We start from the raw sequence: 11927 nt of genomic DNA on the forward strand, positions 1-11927 counted from the left end.
GAAATTGGAAAAAATATAATAAGAACTTTAAATAATTTTATTTTAAAAAATGTTATTTATTTACATGCCAAATCTGTACAATATGCAATTAAAAATCCCTATATGGTTTAAAAAACCCAAATTCCTATACAATATGGCTTTCCAGCCCCCAGACTGGCTCTCAGAGCAGCCTGGTTGGCATTGCAGGGTACAATGATGCATTCATAGACCAGCACATAAGGCTACTTGTCCAGGATATCAAAGAAAAGAGAAATACTGCAGTACCATGCCTTAGGAGGCCTGAAAGAGTGAGGTTAAAGGCATGAGAGTGTTTCAGTGGTGCTCAACACACACCACAACTCCTTAGGTTTGGTTTTCTCAACTTGTTTTAAATGCATATATTTAAATAATCCGTTGTGAGACCCCCACATATTTGCTACACTTTCTGAATCCTTTAAAAAACCAGATTACTGCTGTCCCGTGGGCAGAAGGGGCTGATTCCCAAAGGATCTTCCTTAATTTGAGGCTGCTGTACAGAATACTGAGTGCCACTTGTGACCTGTTAAGTCTCCTCAGTGTGACCAGGCCGAGGCTTTAACTCCTGGCACTGCTTTTAGACTGAGAACACCTTGGGCCTGCCCTGCCTTGTTTTGGGCCTGTCCTACCCCATTTTAGGCCTGCACTATCCCGTTTTAGTCCTGTTCTGTTCTAGGCCTGCACTATCCCATTTTGGGCCTGTCCTGTCCCGTCCTAGGCCCGCACTGTCCCCTTTTGGGCCTGTATTATTCCATTTTAGGCCTGCACTATCCCATTTTAGGCCTGTCCTGTCCCATTCTAGGCCCGCACTGTCCCGTTCTAGGCCTGCACTGTCCCGTTCTAGGCCCTCACTGTCCCGTCCTAGGCCCGAACTGTCCCCTTTTGGGCCTGTATTATTCCATTTTAGGCCTGCACTATCCCATTTTAGGCCTGTCCTGTCCCATTTTAGGCCTGCACTGTCCCGTTCTAGGCCCGCACCGTCCCGTCCTAGGCCTGCACCGTCCTACGAAGCCACTTCCCTCCAGAACGTTCCCCCTCGCTCTCTGGGCAGCCCCAGGGGCCAGGCCAGCCCCACCCTGGAGCAGCCGGGCCACGTGCAGCTGCCCCTCCCTCACACGATCACCGTCTGCACCTCCACCTCGCCCTCCTGCGAGGCGGCGATCACGAACTCCCCCGCGTGCTCCATGATCTCGATGTCCTCGGACGCCACCATGGTGACGGTGGCCTCCTGCGCGGCCAGCCCGCCGTCGGTGGCCAGCACGGCGCCGTCGCCGATGGCCGAGGCCAGGGTCATGGCCACCTGCTCGGTGAGGCTCTCGGGCGTGGCGATGGTGATGGTGTCGGCGGCGTCGGCGGCCGCGGCGCCCTCGGCCACGGTGACGTTCTGCACGATGATCTGGTGGCCCGAGTTGGCCTGGTTCACGATCTGCTGCACCACCTTCATGATGTGGCTGTCGACCTGCGAGGGGACAGGGGGCTGCACTGATCTTGGTGCATTTACTGGGAGAATTAAGAACAATTATCGCTGCAGAGGGACCTGCCAACTACGGGGCAGTGACAGGAGCAGCTCTGCACGCCAGGCTGCTCCAGATGTTCACCCCAGGAACAGAGTCTGGAATGTGTCATCCCTCCTGTCACTGAAGGGCTGCTTTACCTCATGTCTTGTTCCCTCTATTATTTCAGTAGCTTCACTGGTCTCCATATCTTCAGTAGAGGTCTGAAAGACAAAATAAGATGATTCCCTTTTTAGGTTCCAGTAAAAAGAATTTTATCACTAAGATATAATTCACTAAGACCTTTTACACAAATATTCTGTTCCCCCACATGCAGTAGCTACTCCAAAGGCAACTCCTTGACATTCCTTCGCAATCCCATTATCAGGAACTACTTAAAATGAATGCACAATATTCACAAATAACTGAAAGGGAATGTCCTCCCTCAGCAGGATTTGGCCAAGCAGCAGATTTTTCTCCTACTGGAGAAAAACTACAACAGCACTCAATAATTGAGCTGTGTTACCCTGCCGGAATGAGAACTGGTTCTGTGTGACAGAGGAAAGAAAGTGAAATACAGAATTCATTGCTTTTGGCAGCCTCTGTTATAAACAACAGAAACTATCTGGGACAAAGTAAGATAAATAAGAATGGGGGGAAAGAGGAGGCAAAGCTGAAGCAAGCTTGTGAGGAGCTAAAATCTGGTGTGGCCAGTTCTCAGACTCAGCCTTCTGCTGAACCACTGTTAGTCTCCCCTTCTCTTTTCCCTGGCACACACAGCACTTTGGGAGGGTGGGGAAGCTCCAAGTGCTTTCCTTCCAAACAAGGCAAATCCCACTGACTCCTGGGGCCATGCGGGCAGGGAAGAACCTGTTTCACCTTCTCCCAAAAGCCTGGAGCAGGAACATGAACAACTGCACAACCGCAGAGTTTTTCCTGACCAAATCCCGTGCTGAATTCCCGAAGAGCAGGCTGGCTGCCCCTTCTCACCTCAATGATGTATTCCTGGGTGTCTGCCACCACTGAGGAAAACTCCACCAGAACTGTGTGCGGATCCTCTGAAAGGACCGTGGCTGCCAAGTTGTCAGCAGACTGACTCTCCTCTGACACTATCACTTCTTCCACCTCTTTCATAGCAAGGAGGCAACCACCTGCATGGAATTCCAGAAAAACGTTTTTTTGTGACCATCTCCAACAGCAGCTGGAAGATGCTATGCAGCACCAGCAAGGGGACGCCATGGACAAGTGACCAGTGTCACCTGAGGGGCTCTTGGCCCACCAGGACAAGCCAAGGAACAGCCCAGAAGAGCCCACATGACATCAGGAGTGGAGCAGCTCTCCAGTGCAATTCTAAAAACACCACATGGGTAAATTCAGGTGGTAAAAACACTCAGGGTTTCTAAGCCACGTGTGAAGAACACACAGGAAGAATTTAGGCATATTTTAGATAACTGATATTATCTGCTGATACATCTCAGTATCTCCTACAAAAGTCCATTTTTTTCCTCCGGTAAACTTGTATTATTCCTTTGGAGTAACACCGTCAGCACTACCTGAAGAAGTCTGTAAATCCCTTCTTAGGAGCTAAAGGAGCAGCAAGTCCAGTGCCACTAACCCCACCAAACCAGATTCTTGGTGAGAACTTTACTCAGCCATTTCCCTCCCAGAACATCCCCACTTCCATACCGGCCATTAGACCCAGCCTCACCACCATTCCCACCCAACCCAGGGGCAGGCTGCCCCAAATCCAAGCCCAGAGCAGGCTCATCCCAGGGCAGCCCTGCTCACCTTTGGTTTTGAGGTGTCTGTTGAGGGTGCCGTGCTCGGCGAAGCCGCGCCCGCACTTGTAGCACTTGAAGGGTTTTTCCCCGGTGTGGTGGCGGATGTGGCGCACCAGGGAGCCCTTCTCCCTGAACCCCCGGCTGCAGAACTGGCACACGTAGGGCTTGTCCTCCAGGTGGGTACGGAAATGCACCTGCTGGGCATTCTGCAAACACAGAGAGGCAAGGGAAGGGCTCAGGAAGGATACGGCCGACTCGTGGACGCAGGGTTGGAACTCAGTGTCTTTTATAGGACACAAGGGTGATTTTCTTGGGTGGTGGTTTAGGAACGGTATTTCCCAAGTCAGTGCTCTCGCCAAGACTCTCGGAAGCATGAGCCACTCCCCCCCTCCCTCCCCTTGCAGTGGGCTGGAGAGGAGAACTGGAGGCACAAAAGGTGAAGATCATGGGCTGAGATAGGAACAATTTAGCAGAAACAAGGTAAAACAACACTGATGATGATGATAGAGGATACAAGAAAGAGGTGAGCAATTCACCTGTCCTGGTAATAGATAGGAGGAACCCCTTTCCCCCACACCAGAATGTTCTGGCCATGTACCCTCCTGGCTACGGCAAAAATTAACCCCAGAACCAGGACACTGTTATTACATATTTGTTCCACACAAGAAAGAACAGTTTCTTCAGAAATGTGATGAAATAATGTCCACTAAACCAAAACATCATTCTGGAATTTCGGATCACAGAATCACTGAATGGTTTCAACTGGAAACAACCTTAAGGAACATCTCGTTCCACCCCCCACGCCATGGGCAGGGACACCTTTCACTTATCCCAGGATGCTCCAAATCCTATCCAACCTCGCCTTGGACACTTCCAGGGATGGAAGAGGCATCCATAAGAGGCAGGCAAGCTGGCACTTGTCCTCTGAGGAGCAAAGCCTCCCTACCCTCTGTTTTGTGAGGGGGGCCCACCTTTGTCTTGTAGCGCTTGCCACACTTGGGGCAGGCGTAGGGCCGCTCGTCCGAGTGCACGCGCCGGTGCCCCTTGACGTGGGCGATGGTCTTGTAGAGCTTCCCGCACTCCCCGCAGCGGAACCGCCGCTCGTTCACGTGCACCTCCTGGTGCTTCTTCAGCAGGTAGCCCTTGGTGAACTCCTTGCCACACTCCTCACACTTGAAGGGTTTGTACTCTAGAGGGACAGAGAAATGCGTGGTTGATCCAGGGAAACCCGCAGCACAAGGATCTCGTATGGGTGTAACTGAATGGTTGCAAAAAACAACCTGGAGAAGAAGAGGAACTGTATTGTCAACCATGTGTGTGGGCTTTCACACAACCCCAAAAGAGCTGGGGTTGGAAGGGACCTCTGGTGATCATCCAGCCCAGCCCCCTGCCCAGGCAGGGTCACCTGGAGCAGGTGACACAGGAACGTGTCCAGGTGGGTTTGGGGTGTCTCCTGAGACTCCACACCCTCCCTGGGCAGCTGTTCCAGGCTCTGCCATGTCAGGGCTCTGCTCTTCCCTCTGTCATGGAAGGAGGTTCTTCCTCATGTCAGGGTGCAACTTGTTGTGTTTTAGTTTCTGGCCGCTGCTCCTCATCCTGTCACTGAACAGAGTCTGGCACCATCCTCTGCCACCCCTGGTGGGATTTGTATGCATTGATGGGATCCCTTCTCAGCCTTCCCTTCTCCAGACTGACCAGGCTCAGCTCCTGCAGTCTCTCCTCATCAGAGAAGCTGAACATGGCTGAGGTCACTGACCCACAGCTCGTGTGACACTGCAGCCCCAGCACTTTACCTGTGTGACTCTTGCTGTGAGTTTCCAGGGCAGCAGCTTCACTGAAGGCTTCGTTACAGTGAGAGCAATTGTAACGTTTGTACCCGTTGGCTCTTTCTACAGGTGTCTGCTGGAGAGAAAATGGGGGAAACTGCTTTTTTTTTTTTTTTTTTTTTTTTTTACTGGTGCATCCAGTTAGGATGACTATCCAAATTCCCAATTAAACACCCCAGCTTTGACAGGAAGGAGAACTCTGTTGTGCAAAGAGACAGCAGGTGCATGAAGTACCATTTCCCTTAAATCACACCTGCACAATGTAACTCTAAAACCTGACACAAAGCCACAGGCACGGCAGAGACATGTGAAGACAACAGTGCTGCCCACAACCAAATGGAGACAAAGAAGGTTAAAAAACTAATCTGTTGATGGAATACAAACATACAGACTCTGCTCCTTCCAGTTTAGCACACTGCTCCCCACACGGCTCCTCTTCTACTTCCACCCCTTTGTTTTCCAGCTCTTCTGGAGCAGCTGCCACAGGTTCATCTGGCTTCTGCACCTCCTCCACAGCCACTCTCTCAATGACAATTCCTGAATTCCTCATGGCCTGCCTCAGCAGGTTCTCACTGTTCACTTCACCCTCACACGGCAGCTCCTCAGGATGCGGCTGCTGAAGGAACAAAGAGGAACTTTGGCACAGCATATCCACAATTTTTTACAGCAACACTGCTGAGAGGGTCACTCTCTTTGGGGTGTCCAGTGCTGCACTATGGGGTTGAAAGATCAACCAGGGAATACCTTGGGCTGAGGAGGAAGATGAGGTGGATCTGTATTCTGACAACCCAAGGGATGACAAGCCCACACAGAAAACAACCAAAGCTCATTCCCACACTCAGTATTACTGTCAGTGCCCAAGACACTTCTGCTCATGAGGTGAAGTGTTCTTTGCATAAAGCACATGCAGGGTGTTTAAGACAAACAGCACTCACATCTGGCACCAGGGGTTTTGCATCCACCATGGGAAGTTCCTGCATCTGGACATGGACTTCATGGAGCACATTGCCTTTTGCATCTGTCACGAGGTGGATGACAGGGGAGGCCTCAATGGATTCGCTCGCTATGGAGGACACCGTGTCTGTGTTGGAGCTGCAGGATCCTGCAAGGGATGAGCCACAGAGGGAAATGTACCCCACAGCAACTCCCTGTGCCCTAAAAAGTCTGCCTTAGAGCACAAGCTGTCTGTTAAGGCCACTTTTGTACCAAACCACCAAAAGGTGTAATCACCTTCGTCTCAAACATTCCTGAGTTCACACCCAGCTTCAAGGAAATAGCTTTGCTCTATAGATTGCTTTTTTTCTGGTATAAAAAAATATAAACTCAAAAACATGGAAATACTTCTTATCATAAATAAGAATCATGGTATGACTTGTGTTGGAAGGGATCTTACAGGTCATTCAACCCCCTGCCATGGGCAGGGACACCTTCCACCATCTCAAGACACTCCAAGCCTCGTCCAGTCTGGCCTTGGACACTTCCAAGGATGGGGCAGCCACAGCTGCTCTGGGCATCCTGCTCCAGAACAAATTTCTATTCCAAGTGCTGACAGGGTTTGGCTTTATCAGACAGGAGGCAGGTCCTGGCAGCATCACTGACCTGAAGGCAGATCATCTTTGTTGACAACTATTTCTTTGGTCATGTTGAAGCGGATTTTTTCAGTGCAAGGTGTCAGAGATTTAAGGTGCCGAGTCAAAGCTCCCGATTCCCGGAAGCTTTTCCCACATTTCTTGCATTTGTAAGGTCTTTCATCTGGAAATGACAAGAATCAAAACAATCATGTTAAAGCCAGCACTGCCAGGATCAGCTCTGTGCGACAGGCTGAAGAACATATTCAGCTTTCTACAGCACACGACTGTGCCTATCCCAGAAACTTCCACTGCCTCCCAGAACCCCAAATGCTGGGAAGCTCAATGTCTCAGCTCAGCAAAACATGGGAAGCAGCAAGGAATTCCACTGGGAGGCAAATGGATAACCACAGACAGCTCCAGTAACAAGGAACTCTTATTCTGGAGAACTCTTACCCGTGTGCCGCCGATGGTGTCGGATCAGAGACCCCTTTGTCCTAAAGGAAGTCCCACAGAGTTTACACTCATAGTCCTTCCTGCTGCTGTGAGTGATCATGTGAGCTTTGAGGATGCTGGCCTAGGGAAAGAATTTCCTTTAAAAGATGCTGCAAGTAGTTTAAAGATTTTACATTTTAGCTGTAAAGGACAACAAGGCTCTTTGTGAAAGCGTAACTTCCCTCTGGGAAGTGTGGCAGGCAGTAAAGCACACTGAGTGTTAGGATCTCTTAGTTTACAGCCAGTCTACAAGGCCCCCTAACCCACACCAGCAGAGGGGATACTCACAGTTTTAAATGTCTTCTGGCATAGCTCACATACGTATCGCCCCTCCTTGTTCACCTGCAGCTTCACCTTGATCAGCTCAGTGGAAATGTCCTGCTCCTGCTCCTCAGGGCTGCCCTGTTCCTCACTGACCTCCCCATCCACGTGGCCATTGGGGTTCTCAAACACATGGTCTCCTGCTACAATGACCTCTTTGATGTGCCCACTGCCTGGGAAAAGGTGGGGAGACAGTTGGGTTCTTTACAGGACACAGCTTTACCCCACAAACCATCTACTGTTTCACCCTATCATGCAGGAAGAAGGAGAAAAGATATTTTAAACCTGCAACTCGAGTCTTTGCAACCTTCTCATTATGGCAGCATAAAATGGGCACTTCAGGAATAGAGTTTAACATCTAATTTGTATTTATTAGTTGTATTAATTAAGATGAAGGAGGGTAGATTTAGAATAGATATTGCAAAGGAATTGTTCCCTCTCAAGGTGGGGGTCCCTAGCACAGGGTGCCCAGAGCAGCTGTGGCTGCCCCTGGATCCCTGGCAGTGTCCAAGGCCCGGTTTGATGGGGCTTGGAGCACCCTGGGACAGTGGAAGGTGTCCCTAAACATGGCAGGGGTGGCACTGGGTAGGCTTAAAGGTCCTTGCCCAACCCATTCCATGACTTGAGAGGGGAGGATAGCAGAGCTGGCCCAGGGCTGCGTCTCTGTGGGAACAGCCCGCCCCAAATCCCAGCAGCACAGAGGTGTCAGCCACCCCACCACAACCCGAAGCCATCAGAAGAAGACACAGGTGGGGGAACAGACACCCCAGGACCCACCCGGGGTGCCAAGGCAGCACCCCAGAGCTCACCTACGATGGCCGAGGCATCGCTGATCTCCTCGGCTATGGAAGATGCTTCAACAACAATGTGAGCAACAGTTATGGACTCCTCGACAGCAGGAACCACCTGCTGGCACAGAGCACAGAGTTCCAGCAGGCAAGTTCTGCTTGTCCAAGCACACTGCTCCCTCCCCTCCAACCCAACAGACCGTTGCATCCTAATTATTTCCAGCCCCGGCTTGGAGAAGCCGCTGTCACCTTTTGTCCTTCCTGGCCGAGGAGCCCGGCGAGCCCGTCGGGAGGGCGCTGGCAGCCCTTCTGCAGCTTGTGCTGCACGAACTCCTGCAGGGAGCTGAACTCCGACTGGCAGCGCCCGCACTTGTGCACGTCATCCTCGTCTGCGGGGAAAAACGCCGTCAGCGGGGCCGGGACACGGCCCCACGGGATGCGGGAAGGGGTCAGGGTGAAGGGACCACGGTGTATTCGGTGTGCCCGGTGTATTCCCCACTCCCCGCTCCGGAAGGGCCATCCCAGCGCACCAGGCACAGGATCGCGTCCAGATGGGCTGGAGCAGCTCCACAGCCTCTCCCGGCACCGCGGTACACCCAGCACCGCCGCTCTGCCGGCCCGCTCAGCGGCCGCGGATGCTGGAGGGGAGCGGGGCGATCCCGGCCAGGCACCCGGAGACCCCGCCGCCTCCCGCCCCGCTGGCGGCACCGGCCCGGCGCCCTCACCCACCGGGCCGCGCCGCCCGCAGGCCCGGCAGTGCCGGCCGGGGCCCTGCGAGGGCGGTACCTTGCTCGCCGAAGGGCGGCGGGAGGCCGATGAGGGCGGCGGGGGGCGCGGGGGGCCCGGAGCCCGCGGCCGCCGCGCCCCGGCCCGGCCCGGCCGCTTCTGCCGTAAGCGCCGCCGGCCCCGCGCCCGTTGCCATCGCGGCCCCCGTGTCGCAACGCGCCGCAAGATGGCGGCTTTACGGCCGTGTCGTCATAACAACGGGACGGGGCTCGGCGGGGAACGCGCCCGCGGCGCGGGGGTTCCGGGCGGTGTCGGAGCACGGTCTCTCCGCTCTCCCCGGTGACCGCCGAGCCCCGAGCCGGGGCGGAGCGGAGCCTGGGCAGTTACCGACGAGCTACGGCGGAGTTGTCCAACGCGTTACCGAACGAGTCCCGGCCAATAGCAGCGCGCGGAGGGCGGGCCCTCGGGCAGGGCGGCCAATGAGAGCGAAGCGCGCCGGGCGCCATCGGCGGCGACGCGCGGGAGGACGAGGGGGACACCGGCGCCGGCTCTCGGCGGGTGGGCGCGGCCGCCGGCACCATCGCCCAATGAGGACGCGGTCCGCTCGAAGCGCGGCCAATGGGGAGGCGCGGGGAGCGCGCGCGGGGGGCGGCGCGGCCAATGGGGCGCTCGGGCGCGGCGGGGCGGCCATGGCAGACGCGATGGCGGCGGACGGTCCGCGGCGCTGCCGGCGGCTGGAGGGCGAGGCGGCGCGGGCCGCGCTCGCCAACGCCGACACGCTGCTCTTCGACTGCGACGGCGTCCTGTGGCGGGGCGAGGCGGCCGTGAGCGGCGCGGCGGAGACGCTGGGCCGGCTGGCGGCGGCGGGCAAGCGGCTGTGCTACGTGACCAATAACAGCGGGCGGACGCGCGCGGCCTACACCGAGAAGCTGCGGCGCCTCGGCTTCCCGGCCGCCGAGCCCCGGCACATCTTCAGCTCGGCTTTCTGCGCCGCCCGCTACCTGCGCCAGGCGCTGCCGCCCGGCGCCGCCGCCTACGTGCTGGGCAGCCCCGCGCTCGCCGCCGAGCTGGAGGCCGTGGGCATCCCGCACCTCGGCCCCGGGCCCGCCGCCCTGCCCGGCCCCACGCCCAAAGACTGGGTGCAGGCGCCGCTCGACCCCGCCGTGCGCGCCGTGCTCGTGGGTTTCGACGAGCACTTCAGCTACGCCAAGCTGTGCCAGGCGCTGCGGTACCTCCTGCGCGGCGGCACCGACTGCCTCCTCGTCGGCACCAACCGCGACCACCGGCTGCCGCTCGAGGGCGGCGCCGGCATCCCCGGTGCGCGGGGCGGGGGGTGGAAGGGGTGTTCCTGGGTCTGAGGGGGATCTGTGCTGGCCTCTGCGGCTCTTGGCGCCTCGGTGTTGGGTTGGTAAAACACGAGAAGTTCCACCTCAGCCTAAGGAAGGGCTTCTTCCCGTGGGGAGGGGCAGAGGTCTGGAACAGCTGCCCGGGGAGGTCACGGAGTCTCAGTCTCTGGAGGTGTTCCAAACTCAACTGCGCACGTTCCTGTTCACCTAATCTAGGTGATCCGCCTCGTAGGGGGGTTGGACTAGATGATCTCCAGAGGTCCCCTCGAGCTCCAGCTATCCTGGGATTCTTTGAGGCAGCCTGGGCATCCCAGAGCCTTTCCTCCACAGCACCCCTGAAAGAGAGAGAATCCTTACTGATCCTTTCCTTGTGAATAGGAGTTCCCTTTTGATGCTGCGGGATGGAATCCAGCCTCCTGGCAGGCCTTATGCACCACCTCTCTTGGGCCTGACCCGTCCATCTGCCTGTAGAGCTGAGGCGCCGCATTCCCGATGTCCTGAGCGGGTTTGCCTTGACTCGTGTGGATGCCGAGAGCCTTCTGCCCCTAATCCCTGCTGCCTGTTCCCCGCAGGGACAGGATGCCTGGTGAAGGCCGTGGAGACGGCGGCGCAGCGCGAGGCCTTCATCGTGGGCAAACCCAACCGCTTCATGTTCGACTGCGTGGCCGGCGAGTTCCAGGTGGACCCTGCACGCACCATCATGGTGGGGGACCGGCTGGACACGGACATCCTGATGGGCAACGACTGCGGCCTCACCACGCTGCTCACCCTCACCGGGGTCACGGCGCTGGACGAGGTGCGGGGCCACCAGGACAGTGGCTGTCCTGCCAGGCACAGCCTGGTCCCTGATTTCTACGTCGACAGCATTGCTGACCTGCTCCCAGCGCTGGGGGAGTGACAGGGCCCGGGCAGCAGCCCCGGGCAGCAGCCTGTGGCAGTAACGTACGCACTAGATACTCCCCGGAGTTAGAACCCTTAGCTTGTCTCCTCTCTGTCCTCTCGATATGATTCTGTTTACATCTCAGTCTGAAATGCACTTTGGAACAAAGGGGGCGTTACAGTGGCACCCAGGGCTGGGGCTTGGGGCTGGGTTTAATTACAAATGCGTCGGTCCAGTGTTTGTGGTGCTCCACGGCACAGGCTCCTCTGGGCTGAGCTCGGGAAGTGGAGCTGGTTGATCTGAGGAGAAGGATCATGTCCTGGCCAGGCTGGGCCGTGGCTCAGCCCGGTTTGTTCAGGGAAACGACTCTTGGGACGTGCAGTAACTCTGCTTGTGTTTGGAAACGCTTGTGGAGATGGTGTTTGCCCATGGGGTGATTCTTTTTCCCAGCTGAGGCCCTGTTCGGGGACACAGCCCCACGTTGGGTCACACAAATTCATCTCCTTCATTTGACCACTGCACATTGCACTTGAGATGCAGACTGGGATGATCCCACACAATTCGAGACCTTGGCTGCTGCACACAGTGTCTGTCCAAGGTTGAGTGTGTGTAAAGTGCATGTACACACAGGCATTCCCTGAGCATAAAGATAGAACAGAATATATTTAAATTATAAATAGAGTCTATG

The 11927-nt window shown here is 55.7% G+C and overlaps 2 protein-coding genes across 3 annotated transcripts; one reads left to right on the forward strand and one right to left on the reverse strand.

Moving 5' to 3' along the window:
* Positions 1 to 16: 16 nt before the first annotated feature.
* On the reverse strand, positions 17 to 9216 carry E4F1 (E4F transcription factor 1). 2 transcript variants are annotated; one of them, XM_062503986.1, is made up of 14 exons: positions 9074 to 9216; positions 8537 to 8676; positions 8309 to 8405; positions 7467 to 7672; positions 7140 to 7260; positions 6715 to 6867; positions 6051 to 6217; positions 5504 to 5731; positions 5083 to 5188; positions 4261 to 4478; positions 3297 to 3495; positions 2499 to 2659; positions 1670 to 1732; positions 17 to 1474 (listed from the first exon to the last, which is right to left on the reverse strand). In XM_062503986.1, exons 1-14 carry the CDS (start codon positions 9207 to 9209, stop codon positions 1127 to 1129), a joined length of 2343 nt encoding a protein of 780 aa, XP_062359970.1. In that variant the 5' UTR covers positions 9210 to 9216; the 3' UTR covers positions 17 to 1126. The 2 variants fall into 2 exon arrangements, with proteins under 2 accessions (XP_062359970.1, XP_062359969.1); XM_062503985.1 differs by having other exon boundaries at positions 5083 to 5191.
* A 384-nt stretch (positions 9217 to 9600) lies between these two features.
* PGP (phosphoglycolate phosphatase) lies at positions 9601 to 11257 on the forward strand. The gene is made up of 2 exons (XM_062503799.1): positions 9601 to 10330; positions 10932 to 11257. Exons 1-2 carry the CDS (start codon positions 9601 to 9603, stop codon positions 11255 to 11257), a joined length of 1056 nt encoding a protein of 351 aa, XP_062359783.1.
* Positions 11258 to 11927: the final 670 nt, after the last annotated feature.

The sequence above is a fragment of the Cinclus cinclus genome, chromosome 16 (assembly GCF_963662255.1).
Source record: "Cinclus cinclus chromosome 16, bCinCin1.1, whole genome shotgun sequence".
Taxonomy (NCBI): domain Eukaryota; kingdom Metazoa; phylum Chordata; class Aves; order Passeriformes; family Cinclidae; genus Cinclus; species Cinclus cinclus.

Excerpts from the sequence above, each read along its gene's own strand:
- E4F1 (XM_062503985.1), bottom strand. The coding sequence starts at position 9,209 with ATGGCAACGGGCGCGGGGCCGGCGGCGCTTACGGCAGAAGCGGCCGGG. Across the intron at positions 7,673-8,308 it reads CGATGCCTCGGCCATCGTAG|GCAGTGGGCACATCAAAGAG; the intron begins GTGAGCTCTGGG and ends ACCTTTTCCCAG. Across the intron at positions 2,660-3,296 it reads CAGACACCTCAAAACCAAAG|GTGGTTGCCTCCTTGCTATG; the intron begins GTGAGCAGGGCT and ends AATTCCATGCAG.
- PGP (XM_062503799.1), top strand. The coding sequence starts at position 9,601 with ATGAGGACGCGGTCCGCTCGAAGCGCGGCCAATGGGGAGGCGCGGGGA. Across the intron at positions 10,331-10,931 it reads GGGCGGCGCCGGCATCCCCG|GGACAGGATGCCTGGTGAAG; the intron begins GTGCGCGGGGCG and ends TGTTCCCCGCAG.